Source organism: Cyrtonyx montezumae, unplaced genomic scaffold (genome assembly GCF_038088225.1).
Source record: "Cyrtonyx montezumae isolate F1298 unplaced genomic scaffold, pur_monq_1.0 scaffold_36, whole genome shotgun sequence".
Taxonomy (NCBI): Eukaryota; Metazoa; Chordata; class Aves; order Galliformes; family Odontophoridae; genus Cyrtonyx; species Cyrtonyx montezumae.
Window position 1 is genome coordinate 5,296,226 of NW_027072041.1, and position 14,745 is coordinate 5,310,970.

Below are 14,745 nucleotides of genomic sequence, written 5' to 3' on the forward strand. Positions count from 1 at the left end.
CTCCTCCTCACGCTCAAACTCCTCCACAAGCAGCAGAGGATCCTCAAGGTGGGTGCGTCATGACCGAGTGCCACAGTCCGCTCTTAACTTTCCCGTAACGAAGCGAGAAGCAGAGCGGGGCCGAGCTCCTCGGCTGCAGGGGCAGCCTCACACCAGCCTGTAGCCCACCGCAGACGTGGCTGCCTCTCGCACCCCGCCATCGGGCCCGCTCCACCACTCCTTGCCCCGGGCTCTCGCAGCGAGCTTCCCGGTCCGGCTTCCCAGCCGGAGCGCAGTGACCCCTCGCGGGGCATTTTCACACCGGATAACGTCAAACGATGCGCACGGAACCGGCAGCCCCAGGCAGGCAGACCCTCGTGAGGGGCCAGGCGGGAGAGGCAGCTGCCCGCGTCCCGTTCCCCATCCCGGCTCCACGCCCCCGGCCCCCGCGGGGACACGGCCGGGGAGTCGCGGCCGCCGGCAGACACGAGGCCTTCCCTCAGGCCTCGCACCTCGCGGCGCTTCCCGCGGCCCGGCCGGCGGAGCGACGGCTTCCCGCCCCTGGGCGGGGGAGCGCGGGGCTGGGCGCCCGCGGGAAGTGCGGGGCCGGGGGGCGACGGGGAGCGGGGCCCGCGCGGCTGCCATTTCCCCCGGCCCTCGGCGCTGCCGGGCGGGCGGGAGCGAGGGCGGGAGGAGGTGGAGACGAGGAGGAGGAGGACGGAGGGAGGGGAGAGGGAGGTGGCCGAGCCGGAGTGAACTGAGGCGCTCAGCTGCCAACACTCACACACCGCCTGCTGCCGCCGCGGTGCTCCCGGACTCCGGGCAAGAGGGGAAGGGAAGGCAGAGCGAGAAGCAGAAGAGCACGAGCGGGGGAAGTCAGAGCGGAGGAGAGCGGGAGAAGGAGCCTCCTCCCCGTAGCCAGAGGGCTTCCATGTAGCGGAGGAAGGCTGGCGCTCGGGAACTGCGGGAAGCTCTCCGAGCAAGTTACTTAATCCCCGAAGAACAGCGGGAGGAGGGAAAGGCAAAGGCAAAGAACCCCGTTGCCGATCATAATAACTATTCCCAGCCCCTCGTCGCTTGACCGCGGGCAGTTCAATGCACTATTCCGGGCTCTTTCTAGTTTTTTCCTCGGGCTAACTTCGGAGGACGCGCCGCCGCTGTCGCCTGGAGGTGAGGCGGGGAGCCTCGGAAGAAGGAAGAAGTTTTGCAGGGGCTGCGCGCGGAGGAGCAGAAGATGGGCTGGAAGCGCCGCTGCTGCTGGGGAGGCGGAGGCGGCGGGGACCTTCTGTGCCGGCTCACCCTGGTGCTGGGGTTCCTGCTGCCCGCCTGCAGGACGCGTCTCTACACCAACCACTGGGCTGTGCGGATAGCCGGGGGGCTGCCGGAGGCCAACCGGATAGCTAGCAAATACGGATACATCAATATAGGACAGGTAACCCTCCTTACAACTACTTCCGAGCGGGAGGGCGGGGGACGGGCAGCTCCGGCCCCCGCCGCGGGCCCCGCGCCACCCCGGCCTCCCGCGGCCGGCGGAGGTGATGCGCGGGGCAGGTAGGCAGAGCCGCGCCGGGCCGGAGCCGCGCAGGCGGCCGCAGCGCCCTCTCCGCGGCCAGGTGCGGAGTGGGGCCGCGCTGCGCGGAGCCCCCGCGGCCGAGGGGCGGGGGCGTGGGGCCGCAGCGGGGCTCTGCCCGCCGCCGCGCTGCCTCTGCGCCGAACTTCGCGCTCCCCGCCCCTCCTCCGCCGGAAAAATCCGAAGACGAGAGCGGCGCGTCCCGCGGCGAGCGCTCTTGTCCCCGGACGCCAGGACGTGGCAGCCGCCGCCGCCGCCGCCGGGGGCGTCCCGGTCCCCCCTCCCCCCCCTTCCCGTGTCGGGAGGCGAGGCGAGGCGAGGTGACAGGGTGGTCCCGCGCCGCTGACCGGGGAGGCTCCGTGCTGCCCCGGGCGGGAGCTGGCCGGGCCGGACCGCCTGCCCGCTGCTCGGTCCGCAGCCCCGCCGCCGGCTCCCCAGCTCCCGGTTATGCTGGAGCAGGGCTGTGCGCAGCCCACGGGTGTTCAGCGGAACACACCTGAAGCCGGCCAGAGCCGAGGTCACACGCGGGAGAGCTCTCGGATCAAGCGGATCTAGGGGCTGCGGTGGGGAACACCCGCGTGTGGCTGCGTCCGCCCCCGCTGCTGCAGCAAGCGCGGCTGGGTAGCGTATCCCGAGGTCGCTTTCTCTGACAGAGGTCGTGGCCGATATCCACGACTCTCTGACAGCCTCAAAACGTGAGTCACCATCGCAGTGTGTAGTGCCTGAAAAACGTTCAGTGCTGCCACACGATGTGTGTAGACATTGCCACATTTAGACTCACCACGTGAGTCAAAAGTTTAGAAGTGATCGTTTATAGGTGTGGAAGAGTTCTTCTCACATTGAGGTTCACACAAACGCAGCTGCATTTACACAGTAGGCCTTTGGCTTCAGGGTGATCAAAGTGGCTCTGGTTCTGTTTGTGTGGTGAAGTGAGTTCCCACACGCTGTACCACTGACCCAAAAGTTTGGATTGTGCATGTTAGCCACTCTCTATCTCTGCTAGTCTGGGTGAGACGGTCCTGCTGCTCACAAGCTAAATATTTTACAAAGAAAAAGCTGAGAAGAGGCACAGGCAGCACAAAACACTTGATGTAAACTATGCAGGTGCTTAGGCAGGCAGTGCCAGCTTCCCTTGGGAGGCATGTGGGCAGTTAGGAAATGCTACTTCCACTCAGAGGCACAAACATTCAAAAGGAGTTTTTCATGTCAAAATTGAACCTGTTTTTACAAGATGAAGGAATGCAGGAACAACATTTGCATGTTCCTACTTGGATCTTTCTAGCTCCGCAGCAAGTGATGGCAGGCTGCAGAGTTCCCTTCTTCTATCTTCTGCCTTTCCTCATCTCATCCGTGAGGCTCGAGACTGCCATCCTGTACAGACCTGGCATGTCCAAGCCTCCTGCTGAATGAAGGAAAGGACACAGTAAGCACCTGTGGCCTCCTTATGTGTCAGTGAGGTGCCATGCGCACAATTCTGTGTATTAATAATAGATGCATTACTGATCAGGTGTACAGATAAGAAGGAGAGAAAATAGAGACTATAAATAATGAATAACTGGAAAATACACTGCTGGATATGCAGATAAAAAGAGCATATGTGAAGGGAATCTCTAGTTATTCTGTTAAATAGACAGGGAGAATGGCAGTAGACGAGTAATATCAGAATGTTGAATGATGTGTGTATGAGTAAGAAAACATCAGTAAAGTTGTAAGCCAGACTGATAGGTGATTCTTTGTCTTCTGGCTGTAGTCAGCCTTCATGCACAAGAAGCTGGGCATACAGAAGGAAATGCTACCACGCTTCCTGTATGTATTTTTGCTGTCACCCCCCTCTGAAGAGCTCAGAGTTCTACTATTGTACAATACGTGTCCAAAGTCTTATGCATTTACACAGTCTTTCATGACTACCTTTTCAGGATGGCCAGTTCTAAGATTCTGGTAATTATATGCAAAATTATCTCCAAATGTATTTCCATGGCCATTGCTGTGTTGGTGGTCAGCCTGCAATGAATCTCTGCGTCCTTTAATTCCCAGCTGGGTCCTATACAATTTAATTCAGATTGACCTGGTTGCCAGACAGGATGGATTCTCGAAGAATTCAGAGTTCATGAAGAGACTGGAGTGGCTGTATTCTGAGCATGTGTATTTTAACATATAAAAGTATGGTTCAAAGTCTGTGTAAGATAGTTATGTAAGTGGCTCCAAAAGTAATGCCTCCTATTTATTTCCATCTAAATGACAAAAACACACTAACTCTAGAGTAAATTCACTGATACAAAACACGTGACCACGATTGATGCATTTTTTGCCAGCGGGCAAGATCCTACCTGGCACACTTATGAAAATCTGTAGCAGTGGAGGTGAGCCTCTGTCACCACTGTTGAAATGTATCACCCACTGCCTCACTGTGCTCACATCTACTGTTGAGTCTGCTGAAATTCTTAGCAAGTGTCAATGAATGCCAGCGGGGGTGCCATTTTTTTCTGCATGGAGGAGATGAGTTCAGTGACATACCTTTGTACTTCCCTGTCGGGTGCCATTTTGTCAGACTGCTCCTCTGCTGCCATCTGTTAAATGACAACAGTATGTAAGGGACATTGTTGGGAAGGTTCAGCCTCGACTGCCATCCCAACAACATCAACCTCTGACATCAAGGGTCAATGTAATAAAATTGAAGGTATTACTTTTGGAGCAGCCCTTTTATATTGCTACTAATTTAGAAATACAGAGAAATGTTGATCATTTTCTGTCAAGGCTGTCAATCACTTGATAAAGACAAGGAAAGGAAATAAGATAGTTTCCTTTTATAAATATAAATATAAAATAAATAATACAAAAGTCAGGAGTAGACTGAACTGGTGAGTGGGGTTTGGTCATGGCAGGCTTTATGCAGGTGTTTGGAAAATCAGGGCATCATTTCACATGTAACAGGAAATATGAGAGAACATGAGAAAGGGTAAGAATCTTTCGTTTATTACTGAGAGACAATTGCAAGTAATTTAAAAATCAGTGTTTGGAGTTAAGATGTTGGAAGACATACCCTTAGCTAATTCTCTGCTAAAACACATGAAGAGAGACAACCGGTGAGCACAGTTCTATGTAAAAGACAGGACTTCCCATGTTCCACACCTGCGTACTGTGGCAGCTCAGGCCAGGCAGTTAAACTTTGGTTTTGCAGATAACATCCCTTTTAGGTAAGCTGGAACATAGTGATTAAAGCTGAATGTGTCAGCAAGCTGTTTAGTTTTGCCTGAAGAAGGTAATTATGAACATCATAAAAATACACATCCATTAATAATCTGAAATGGATGAAAAAACAAGTGTAATATGCATTGAACATGTTTCTAGTTTAGTTAAATTTGAGAGCTCACCCTTAAGAAGACGGAGTCCAAAATGCTAAGTCCAAGATCTAAACTGGGCTGGTCCAAAGAGCTAGCTTAATACAAGTGACCCAGAGAAGAGGTAGTAAAATTGTGTACAAAAATGAAAGTTGAACAGCTGCAAAACAGGAGGATTCTGACAACACTTAATTGCATGGTTGAAGCTGAAAGGGATAGAGGAAAGCAGAAGAGTGTTTTTGAAAGTGTTATTCTTACTAGCCACCCTCTTAATTCTGGATGATTGTGGATATTAGATGCTATGGGAGAGAAGGAGTTTAGGGTAGATTAGCAGCAACACTGTTAATAGGATGCAGTGTTTGGGTTGTGTTTTGTTGAGATGTGACATGGAAGAGGGCCTTAAGTTGGTCAATGGGAACCACATGGTAGACCCTAAAGTATGAGCATTAGACAATGTCCCTTGTCCCTCTTTTTGCTATTCGGCATGTTCTGTTCATAAGAAACAGAATTTACTGCTGGTTATTTTTTTTTTTTTGGTGCTTGTGCAATTTGGAGAGTATCCAGTTGAGTGAGTCTTGAAATACCCATTAAGTTTATTTTCACTACCATAGTGATGACAGAAAAACTACAAAGTCTATTTGAATGATTGGACAAGTCACTCAGAAACTGACGGATGAGAAATATATTAGAAAAGGCCCGGAGATCTGCTGGTGAGCAGTGGAGAATGTAGCTTACAGCTTCTGTACTCCTCTTGCTTTCAAACTTTTATTGTGGTCTGCACCGCTTGTGAGAGAAATTTGAAGCTTCACCTTCTCTGTGTATGGAGAAAGGGAGTTTTCCTTTAACTCCTGGGAGACTGTACTTTTCCAGGCTGCATGCTCTGGTTCTTGTTTCCTGCAAATTGCTCAGTGAACTGCTCATTTATCCTGCATTTTCCTTACTACTACCAGTGTGAAATTGGCAGTAGGTATAGCATCTCCAAGATACTTGAATTCCTTCAGTGAACCTATTAAGGCTCTAGTAACTTATAAGTTAACTTTTTTCATTTATGGCTTGAAAAACTGCAGAGCAACAATGTACACTTATTGTATCAGCTGTTAATCAGTTTCCTTTGGAAGGCCATTCCCCCTTTATCAGGAGAACAGATGCACTAAAACCGCTTGCTGACTGAGATGAGTGGCCAGGATAACTTTCCTGAAAGACAGCAATTTTAATCGCTACAGGTATCAGCAGTATGAAGCAGGTCCTCGTTGAGCTGATATTTAGTTCAGTAGGCCTTGCTGTCAGATCCATCCTGTGACTTCAGGCTTGAGTACTTGCTCACTGTTAGTGTCATTCCTGTGACAGCCACAACTGCATTAAGGTCAGTAAAGCAGATACAGTGAAACGTCAGTTTAAATAACAAAGGAATCAATCTGAAAGCCTCCTGCATTTCACTAGACTTTATAATAGCACAAGCATGTAACATCATGATTTACATGCACAGATAAGGTTTTGTGTTGGCTTTTTTATCCCTTTTACCACCTGTTGCAGACATTTTTGATCTACTCTTGAAGTGTGATTTGTAGTTTCTCCAGCAAATGAATCCTTGTCTTATGTAAGAACGTCTCTGTTCCCTTTACATTTGTCTTTCAATAAAGCAGTCTGGGCTGGCAGTCTCTCTGGGACTGTGATAAGGTAGTGTAATGCAAAGCAGCCAAGGAGTTCTAAGTTACATGCTGGATGGAGCAATTTGGGATACACCCTGTCCCCTAGCAGTTCCTTACTGACATTTTACACTTCTGTCTTGCAGTGGCTGTACTGAACAGATGTTTGTTTTGGAGCAAAGTGTTGGTCTCTGCCCTTTGAGAAAGTTTCTTCTTCCACTGTTGGCAGCTGCTGAGGGTTAAATATATTAAAGCATATAGTATGTGTAGCATTTTGTAGAATTGGCATAAATATTATGACTGTTCGGATAGCACAAAGAGTTGTTACTAAAGTGAAAAAAAGCGTTCTTTTGATACAGCTATGAAAATTAAGGTATACTTATATTTCATCTCAGTTGCCATGGTTTTCCTCATTTTTTTTTTATAAACAGGGTTTCTCACTGGATTTAAATTTGTTTGGGTGCTGAGATGTTATTGATAGCCTGAGTAAAGCATCAGCTTATAGGTTGTTGACTTGCAAAGCATCTGAAAAGCTGGGAATGCTACTCTTTGCTCTGATGCTGAAGGCTTTTGTGTTCTTGAACTGTTGACATAATGTTTTTTCCCCTGACAACTTTATTTATATAGATGAAAGAAGAGGATCTCTGGGAGGCTGGGCACATGAGTCCCTTGCCATTTGAAACGTGGGCTTCAAAATAATGGACATTTTCTGGATTTGTCCATTTCTATAGGCTGTTGTTTCTTTAGTTTTCTTTAAGGTGAAGGAGAGAATGAGAAACAAATATCTGATAGTCCAAAGGAGATAGAAGAATGGAAGAAGTCGTGATAGATCATCTGTGCCTCCAACAAGGGAGTGTAATGTGGCGTTAATTACTGTAGGAATGCATTTCCTTCTATTTCTTCTTCATCCTTAAATTTAGGCGAGGGATGAGGATGAGACAGCACTTTTCCAAAACACATCTTTCCCCTCCTTCAGTCTTTCTTTTCTGATCTCTTCCAGGTTAGAGTGGCCTACTCCCCACCCTTTACAAATGACAGACTACCCTTTTCCTCCAGTTCCCTGCCTGAGAGGAATACATTTACAGAAAAGACATCTGAGTGTGCTGTGTTGAGGGATGGCCCAGAAGCCACTGTTAGAATAATTGATTTTATCTTTTAGATAATGCAAATGCTAATGTGATTTGCTGAATGGTATTTTTTATTGTGAGTTTACAGACTTAATGACAGCAAATGAAACAAATTGCTAATAAATATTAGTTCAGTACAAACCTGAAGTGCCAGTGGTGGCATAGAGGAGATACTGTGCAATAAGAGCAACTATTCAGGAAGAATAGGTTATTTTCCATTTTTCATATCTGTTCATGGTGGAAAAAAGCAAAAGGAAATTTTACATACATAAGTAGCAGAAATTGTTAGATAGAAAAGTATTCAGCAGAGAGAAAACAATCTGAGATGTAGAACCTAAAGTAAGGTTGTTCTCTACATCAAAGGTTAGAGTTTTCTACCATAATTTACACCATGTCACATGGATGACTCAAAAAAGCGTGGTAGGCTTTTGTGTGTGAAGAATTCCAGCTACAGAACAGTAGTAATTTTGACAGTTAAGAGCAAAGCCTATGTAGTCACGATGTTGAAAGAGAATGCACTCTTAACAAAAGTTAACATCTGCAGTGAGTTTAATGAAGTCTTTAGAACTAAAGATAAAAGTGCCAGAACCTAGTGTATTTAAAAACAAAAACAAAACAAAGAGAGGTAGGTGTAATCCAGGCTATACGCACATGCAGATTACAGCAGGAGATACAGCAAGGAAAATTGAATTCTCTCCTACTCATGGCAACAAAAAGTACATCTAGGGACATGTAGAGAATAACCACCAGCTAGACAAATCTTTGGAAAATATAAGCACCAAGACAATATTCTTGCAAATGCTTACATGACACAAAACCAGAAAACCAGTACATACTGGAGCATACAGAGGGTATGCCATGTCTAGTTACTTTATTCTTAGCAGTAGTTCTCTTGTCAGTGCAGTTAAAAACGAGAAAGAGGAGGGAGAGAGGGCAGAACATCCTACTACTAAACGTGAGTTTTCATTAGGAGCTGGATGAAGAATAGGATGTGCTAAATGGATTCTGGTTATAGAGGCAATCTAATAGCCTTCATATGCTGTTGTAAAATGAGGGAAGATGAGAATCTGGTTTTACAGCATAGTAGTCAGGCTACAAATAATGTGATGATTTTTTATTTAAAGCCCTTAGGCAAAAACACGCTAAATTATACTTTTGAGAATAACAATTAGCTGCAAACCCAATTTTCAGATTGCAGTGTTTGTGGGAACTGCTCCTTTCAAACAAAATGTATAAGTAAATGGCCAGGCTAGATGAAAATGGAGGAAGAAATCTGTAAAATATGTAATGAAAAAGAGCAGTTATGTCATACATCTGGTACTTAATGACTGGCAGCTGTAGAAATGTAGAAAGGGCTTGTGAGGGAGATCTCTAGGGATCAGCTTGTCCATTTCTTTGTCCTCCAGGAGAGCCAGCTATGTCTGTGTCTTTCGTGGCAGATATTTAGCTAGTTTTCAAATGTCTCCAGTGAAGAAGTTCCATAGTGCCAGGGCACGGCTGATTATAGCAGTAGCTCATTACACTCTTCACTTCTCTGAAGTCTAAGCTGCAATTGTCTTCATTCAGCTCAAAGCAGTTTCTTTCTCCACGAATGAAAAGAGTAGCAGTATCAGAGAAGTCACAATGTTAAATTTTTCTGCTGCCTATTTTCGTCTTTTTTTCATCCAAGCCCAGCTCTTACCTTTGCTTCGTGTAGGTCATACTTTCACTGATCAATCTTGCTGTTTGGTCTTCTGTCTCGTCTTTGTAAGTGAAGCACTGTTTTTGTTTTTTTTTTGAGAAAGTTGTTGCTACAGCATTGCAGAGAAGAAAAGCATAAGGATTCTTTCAGGAATCTGAAGGACAACACTGCTTTTCGTGTAGCCCACTTCTTTCCAGTAGCCATGTGGCATCGTTGACTTAGTTCAGCTTGTGGTCTGCTATTGCTTACAAACTGGTGCTACCAAATTCTTCACCAGTTGTTCTCCAGCCTGAATTTGTCCTGTAGATAATTCTTCCTTAGGTGCATATTCCCTTTCGGAATTTTTCCAGACCTCCTTTTACAGATTGCCAAGTTCTGAATTTTCCTCCTGCACCCCAGTATACTTTAACATCCTCTCTGCATCTTCATCTGTTATGTTTTAATAGGTATATTTCCTATGCCTCTATTTAGGTCACTAATGAAGATTCTGACCAAAACCCATTTCTAGAGGAACTCTGGTTGGCTGTCTTTCACTGCTCCAAAGTAATTATTAGATGTACTGATGTTACTTACACAGGTTTGAGCTACTATTCCATTGTTTAATCTTGAGCCCTGTGTCAGGAATTTGAGTAGGACAGTTAATCAAGTAGTACTTGTAGAAAGCTACAGTTTGCCTTTTGCAAAACCTAACATTGTAATGAAAATTACAGGAAAATTGTATGGGACTGTGCCATCAACCATTGCTATCAATTGCTGTTCTAAACCCCTAGAAGATCCATAGAATTTTTTTTTCCCATGGTTTTTAAGCAAGTCTAAAACTTGTAAGTTCTTTACTTGTTCTCCATCTGAAAAGCTGTTTTTTGTTTGTTTGTTTGTTTGTTTGTTTGTTTTTTGTATTGCCATGGCCAATATACTTGTGTTCATGCGGTTAAGTGGCTTATCTGTTTCTCAAACATATTTGCAAGGGGAACCAGTCTTTGTTTTTGGCACTAGCTTCTAATTTTCTGTTAGAAGATTAGCTTCCAGTTCTCATGGTCAACTCCTTTACAGTATTTTGATTGAAATGTGTTTACTTTGACCAGAAAAGGTGGCCAGTTTGCTCACAGGCTCCCCACTGCTTTATACAATGTAATAAATAATTTTCATAAATTTATCAGATGAGATAATTCCAGTATTGCACTTGCATGTTTTACAGCTGTGTTTTCTGGTTCTGCGTTTAACCAGTGTATTTTTCACTTCATTTCCAAATGGTGAATTGTAAAATTACATAATAGAGAGATACATCTGGCAGTCATGGAGCTGAATAAATGATCTGACCCTTAGCAAGGAGCTGTGGTGCTCCTTGTCACCTGCTAGACAGAGAAAAATATATGATCAAACAGACACCTACTTGCCAAAGTTTGTATGGCTTAAGACAGTAAAGTATTTGGAAACATGTTAGACCCAGTTTGATTGATATCTGTGCAGTGAAAAGCTCTCTAGAATTAAACTCTGGCAAGTTCAGAACAGTATTAGTGCTATGCCGTGAAATCTTGTCAGAAAAGTTTGTTGTTGAAATTTTTGCAGATTACATGTTGGTGTGTGATGAAGATGAGATTTGTAAAATGCACTTTAGCCAGGCATAGTCATGGATCATACAGAACTAAATCAATCAGGAAAGAAAAAATTCTCACCATGGACCCTTCCATATAAGAGGACTCTGCTCTCAGGATGACAGCATATGTTTATAAGAAAGTAAGTGATATCCATCAGCAAAAGGCCAGTTTTCATCAAGTTAAGGCTTTTCACTCTTCTTTTTATTTTTCAGAGATGTTTTTGTGTCAACAGGGAATATGCCTCATTTATGTTTGTTTTCCAGGGCCAAAGTGAAGTTACAGAGATGTTTCAAGTTATGTTTAAAACTTTCACTACATTCCTGTACTCAATTTTGTTCTAACTGAAATAAAAACACTGAGCTTTATATGTACGAAGAGTGAGTGCCTAGTGGGCAATGAATATGTTACTGAGTAGTGCTGTGTGGTTGAAATTCAAGCCTACAACTGGATAATGTTCTTTTTTTAAAAACATTTAGCTTAATCAACAGTAGCATGTAACCTTCCCTATGTATAAAGCAGGAGAACAAATTTTACTTTCACAGAATTTTTTCTTTATTAAAGCATGTTAACACAGTAACCTGATGTCTTAAAAACAAACAGCAAAGAAAATGCACACTGTGTTACTACACCTCTATTGTATGACATCTAGGATGGAGAGAAGTATTTCCAATAATTTTTTGTTCATGTAAACAGCCTTTAGTCAAAGACTTGTAAGGACACGAGGCCATTTTGGGTCAGTCAGAAGATCCATCTAGCCTGAGTGTCTATGGCAATGGTGTCGAATTAACGTTTGTGGGAATAAAACAACCATCTCATGCTTCTCCCCCTTAGTCCCTTTGGCTGTTTTCTGCTCAGGAGACTTCCTGATGTGGATGTGGTTTCTTTGTACTTAGAAATTCTTGATTTTTTTTATCCAGATGCTTGTCCAGTTTCTAAAATAAAAGTAAACTGTCAGCATCCACAATATTATTTGGGAATCATTTTATTTGCTCCTTCACTGTATGAAGAACCACTTATTTTCTGCTTGCTTTGGACCTAACTCCTGATAGCAGTTTTTGATGGATATTAAGAGAGAGAGTGAAAGTTGATCTTTGTTCACTCTTCTTTAGCTGTACTTAATTTTTTGGATATCTGACATTTCTCCCTAAGTAATCTCTTCCCTAAAATGAAGAATCTTGGCTTACTTATTCCTCATACGTAAGGTGTTTTGTATCCTTCTCATCTCACTTGGAAACTTTGTTAGCTCTACCATTATACCTTGAATATACTTCTTTGTCTTTGAATAGAAAGGACCATGACTGCATACAGTATTGGAAGTGTCAAAATCTTTGATGGTACTAGGTAGCTTGAAATACTTCATATTAATGTGATTTTAGATGTATACATCAGGTTAATCTGCATGCATCTACTCTGGATTTAATTTGCTGTTTGTTGTCACTGAAATTTACAGGATCTTTCAGCTACTTCATATGAGTTGCAGTATTCTTTATTTTTGTGATTGTTGGTGGTAGTTGACATCTACATCTCATTGCTCACTTTCTTTTCCCTGTCATTTTTCATGAAATAGTATAGGTCCCAGAAAATGTTATTGCACAGACCCCAGAGGAACTCCAGCAGGTTTTCATTCCATTGTGGGAAGCTATTTTTTGTTTTAATAGTGAATGAGTTACTCCTAACATATATTTTCAATATTTTAATCGTTTGGTTTTGCAAGGACGTTATGGCACTTAATTTCTGAAAAGCTTTCTGTTAAAAACTTCATCAGTGCCTTTTGGAAGTACAAACAGGACTCTGGCCATCTTTATTTGCACACTTGACCTGCTCAATGTCCTTCAATTCTTCTATGACCGTTTCTTCTCATTTGCTTCTTAGTGACTTGCAAGTACCATGTGCTTCAGATTGCTTTTCAAAATTGACATTGATTGGTCATTCAGTTGTCCTGAAATGTAAAAATATTTTTTATTTATTTTTTTAACAAGAAATTTCCTTCCACTGCTACTGTAGTTTTTAATTACTTCTAATTATTGCTGTATTATTCTTATTCCTTCTGAACTCTGAATTGTGGGATATTTGAAGTATAATTCCCCAAGTAGCTCATCTCATCTGAACCAAAGTAAATAAATCAATCTAATGCTAAACTTTGAGAAATCTTTGATCTTCTGTGAGTGTACTGGACTCCATCCAGTGAGCCAAGTGTGAATGAACAGCAGTTGCAGGGTTTTAAGCTACAGAAGCTCCCTTTCCTCTCTTGGGAGTGAATAGCTGAGTTTCCCTGCAGGAGCAGGCCATGGAATGAGCTCTGTTTTCTCTCAGGCAGCCAATCAGCCCCCATCCTGTGCATGGAGCAGTAGTTTTGCCAGTGGGGAGTAGAGAGGAGCCAGCACAGATCCCTGGTATTACAGCTCAGATTAGATTTTTCTACTCTTGAAGGAGAACACTTCTTTCACTGGACCTCAGTGAGTGTCTGAAATTTAGCTCATTAAGGGTTTCTTTTGCAATGTGTAAAGGTCTCAACAGCCTTTTAACATGAATATTAGAAATGTACTTGCAGATGCCTTGGTTGTACCAGTGTCTTGATAGAGTTATCCTGTCACTTCCATATAGCTCTAGCCCTGACTAGCATTGCAGTATTAAATTTGACACTTCCTGAAATATTTCATTTTACTACATTATAAACCAAATCTTTCCTTTGGACATAGAGCACAAATTTAGTATAATTTTATTCACTGCTTGTGTTTGAAATACAAGTAATTTCCAGAGAAGGAATCACAGGATAACTGTGAATTCCTTGATTCTCTGTCTCACACCCATCTCAGCATTACTGCCATTCCACCTTTTTGCTTCTCGGATCAAAGGAACCTTCAGCTCAGAGGAGTCTGAATATTCTTCATCATTGATAGACCTTTCTTGATAGTTCTTAGGTCAGTGCATGATGCTAGTGCCCAGCTGAAAAGTCACAAAGCTATTACCTGGGAAAAAATGGTAATTAGAAATAAACAGGGTTGCTGAGCCTTACTTTCTAAAAGAGAGAACCATCTCATGACTTCAAGGGGCTTTTGTCTCTGGCAAGGGCAACTATGCACATCTTATCAATAAATGATTTTGCAACAGACTGCTCTTTTGGAAGCTCACTTAGGCAGAAATACCATTTCCATCTTACAAGATCTGAATAATTTCTGGGAAGTGGGAATATTAATCTGACACATTTAATTGCACTGTGAGCAGTTCTAGTGGTGATTGCAATTTGTGTTGATTTCTTAATGTTTCTGACCTTTGTAGGACTGGTATGGCATAGAAACCGATGTTTCAAAAAGGAAACATTCTGTTTATTAAAAAAAAAAAAAGAGAATACATAATTTTATCTAATTCATTACTACCATTCTAGCTGATTAATTCAGTCAGATGAAATCAGTATTTTGGTAACAATACAACAGATGTATAATGGGGATGTTTTTCCTTTCACCAAAAAATGCAATTTCAGGCATGCAGGTGAGCCCTCACCCAGCCCTTGGGTTCTATGTTTCTGCTCTTCAAACAGGAAAGCCACCAAGGAACAGTGTTTAAATGTGCAAAATTAATGTTGTGTGAAAGCTTTGACCTGAAGTTTTTCATTGATTTTTACAAATTTACATATTTCATCATGAACTACAATTGGCTCTCAGTTCTCCTTGACTTTTCTCTTGTGGTCTGAAGCTTCAGTGTTAGGATGATGATTTAACCTAACATTTAAGCCTTGTTCCTCACTGGTGTCTGGATTCAAAACAATTAAATTTGTTAATTAAGTGCTCATTGCAGTGCCCAGTAAAAAC

The 14,745-nt window shown here is 43.5% G+C and overlaps 1 protein-coding gene across 3 annotated transcripts in view; it reads left to right on the forward strand.

Moving 5' to 3' along the window:
* Positions 1 to 778: 778 nt before the first annotated feature.
* PCSK5 (proprotein convertase subtilisin/kexin type 5) overlaps positions 779 to 14,745 on the forward strand; it is a 265,589-nt gene continuing 251,622 nt past the window's right edge. For all 3 annotated transcript variants that reach the window (XM_065745519.1, XM_065745517.1, XM_065745518.1), the window contains exon 1: positions 779 to 1,411. In XM_065745519.1, coding sequence (XP_065601591.1) covers positions 1,214 to 1,411 — 198 coding nt within the window. In that variant the 5' untranslated portion in view covers positions 779 to 1,213. The remainder of the gene's footprint in view (positions 1,412 to 14,745) is intronic.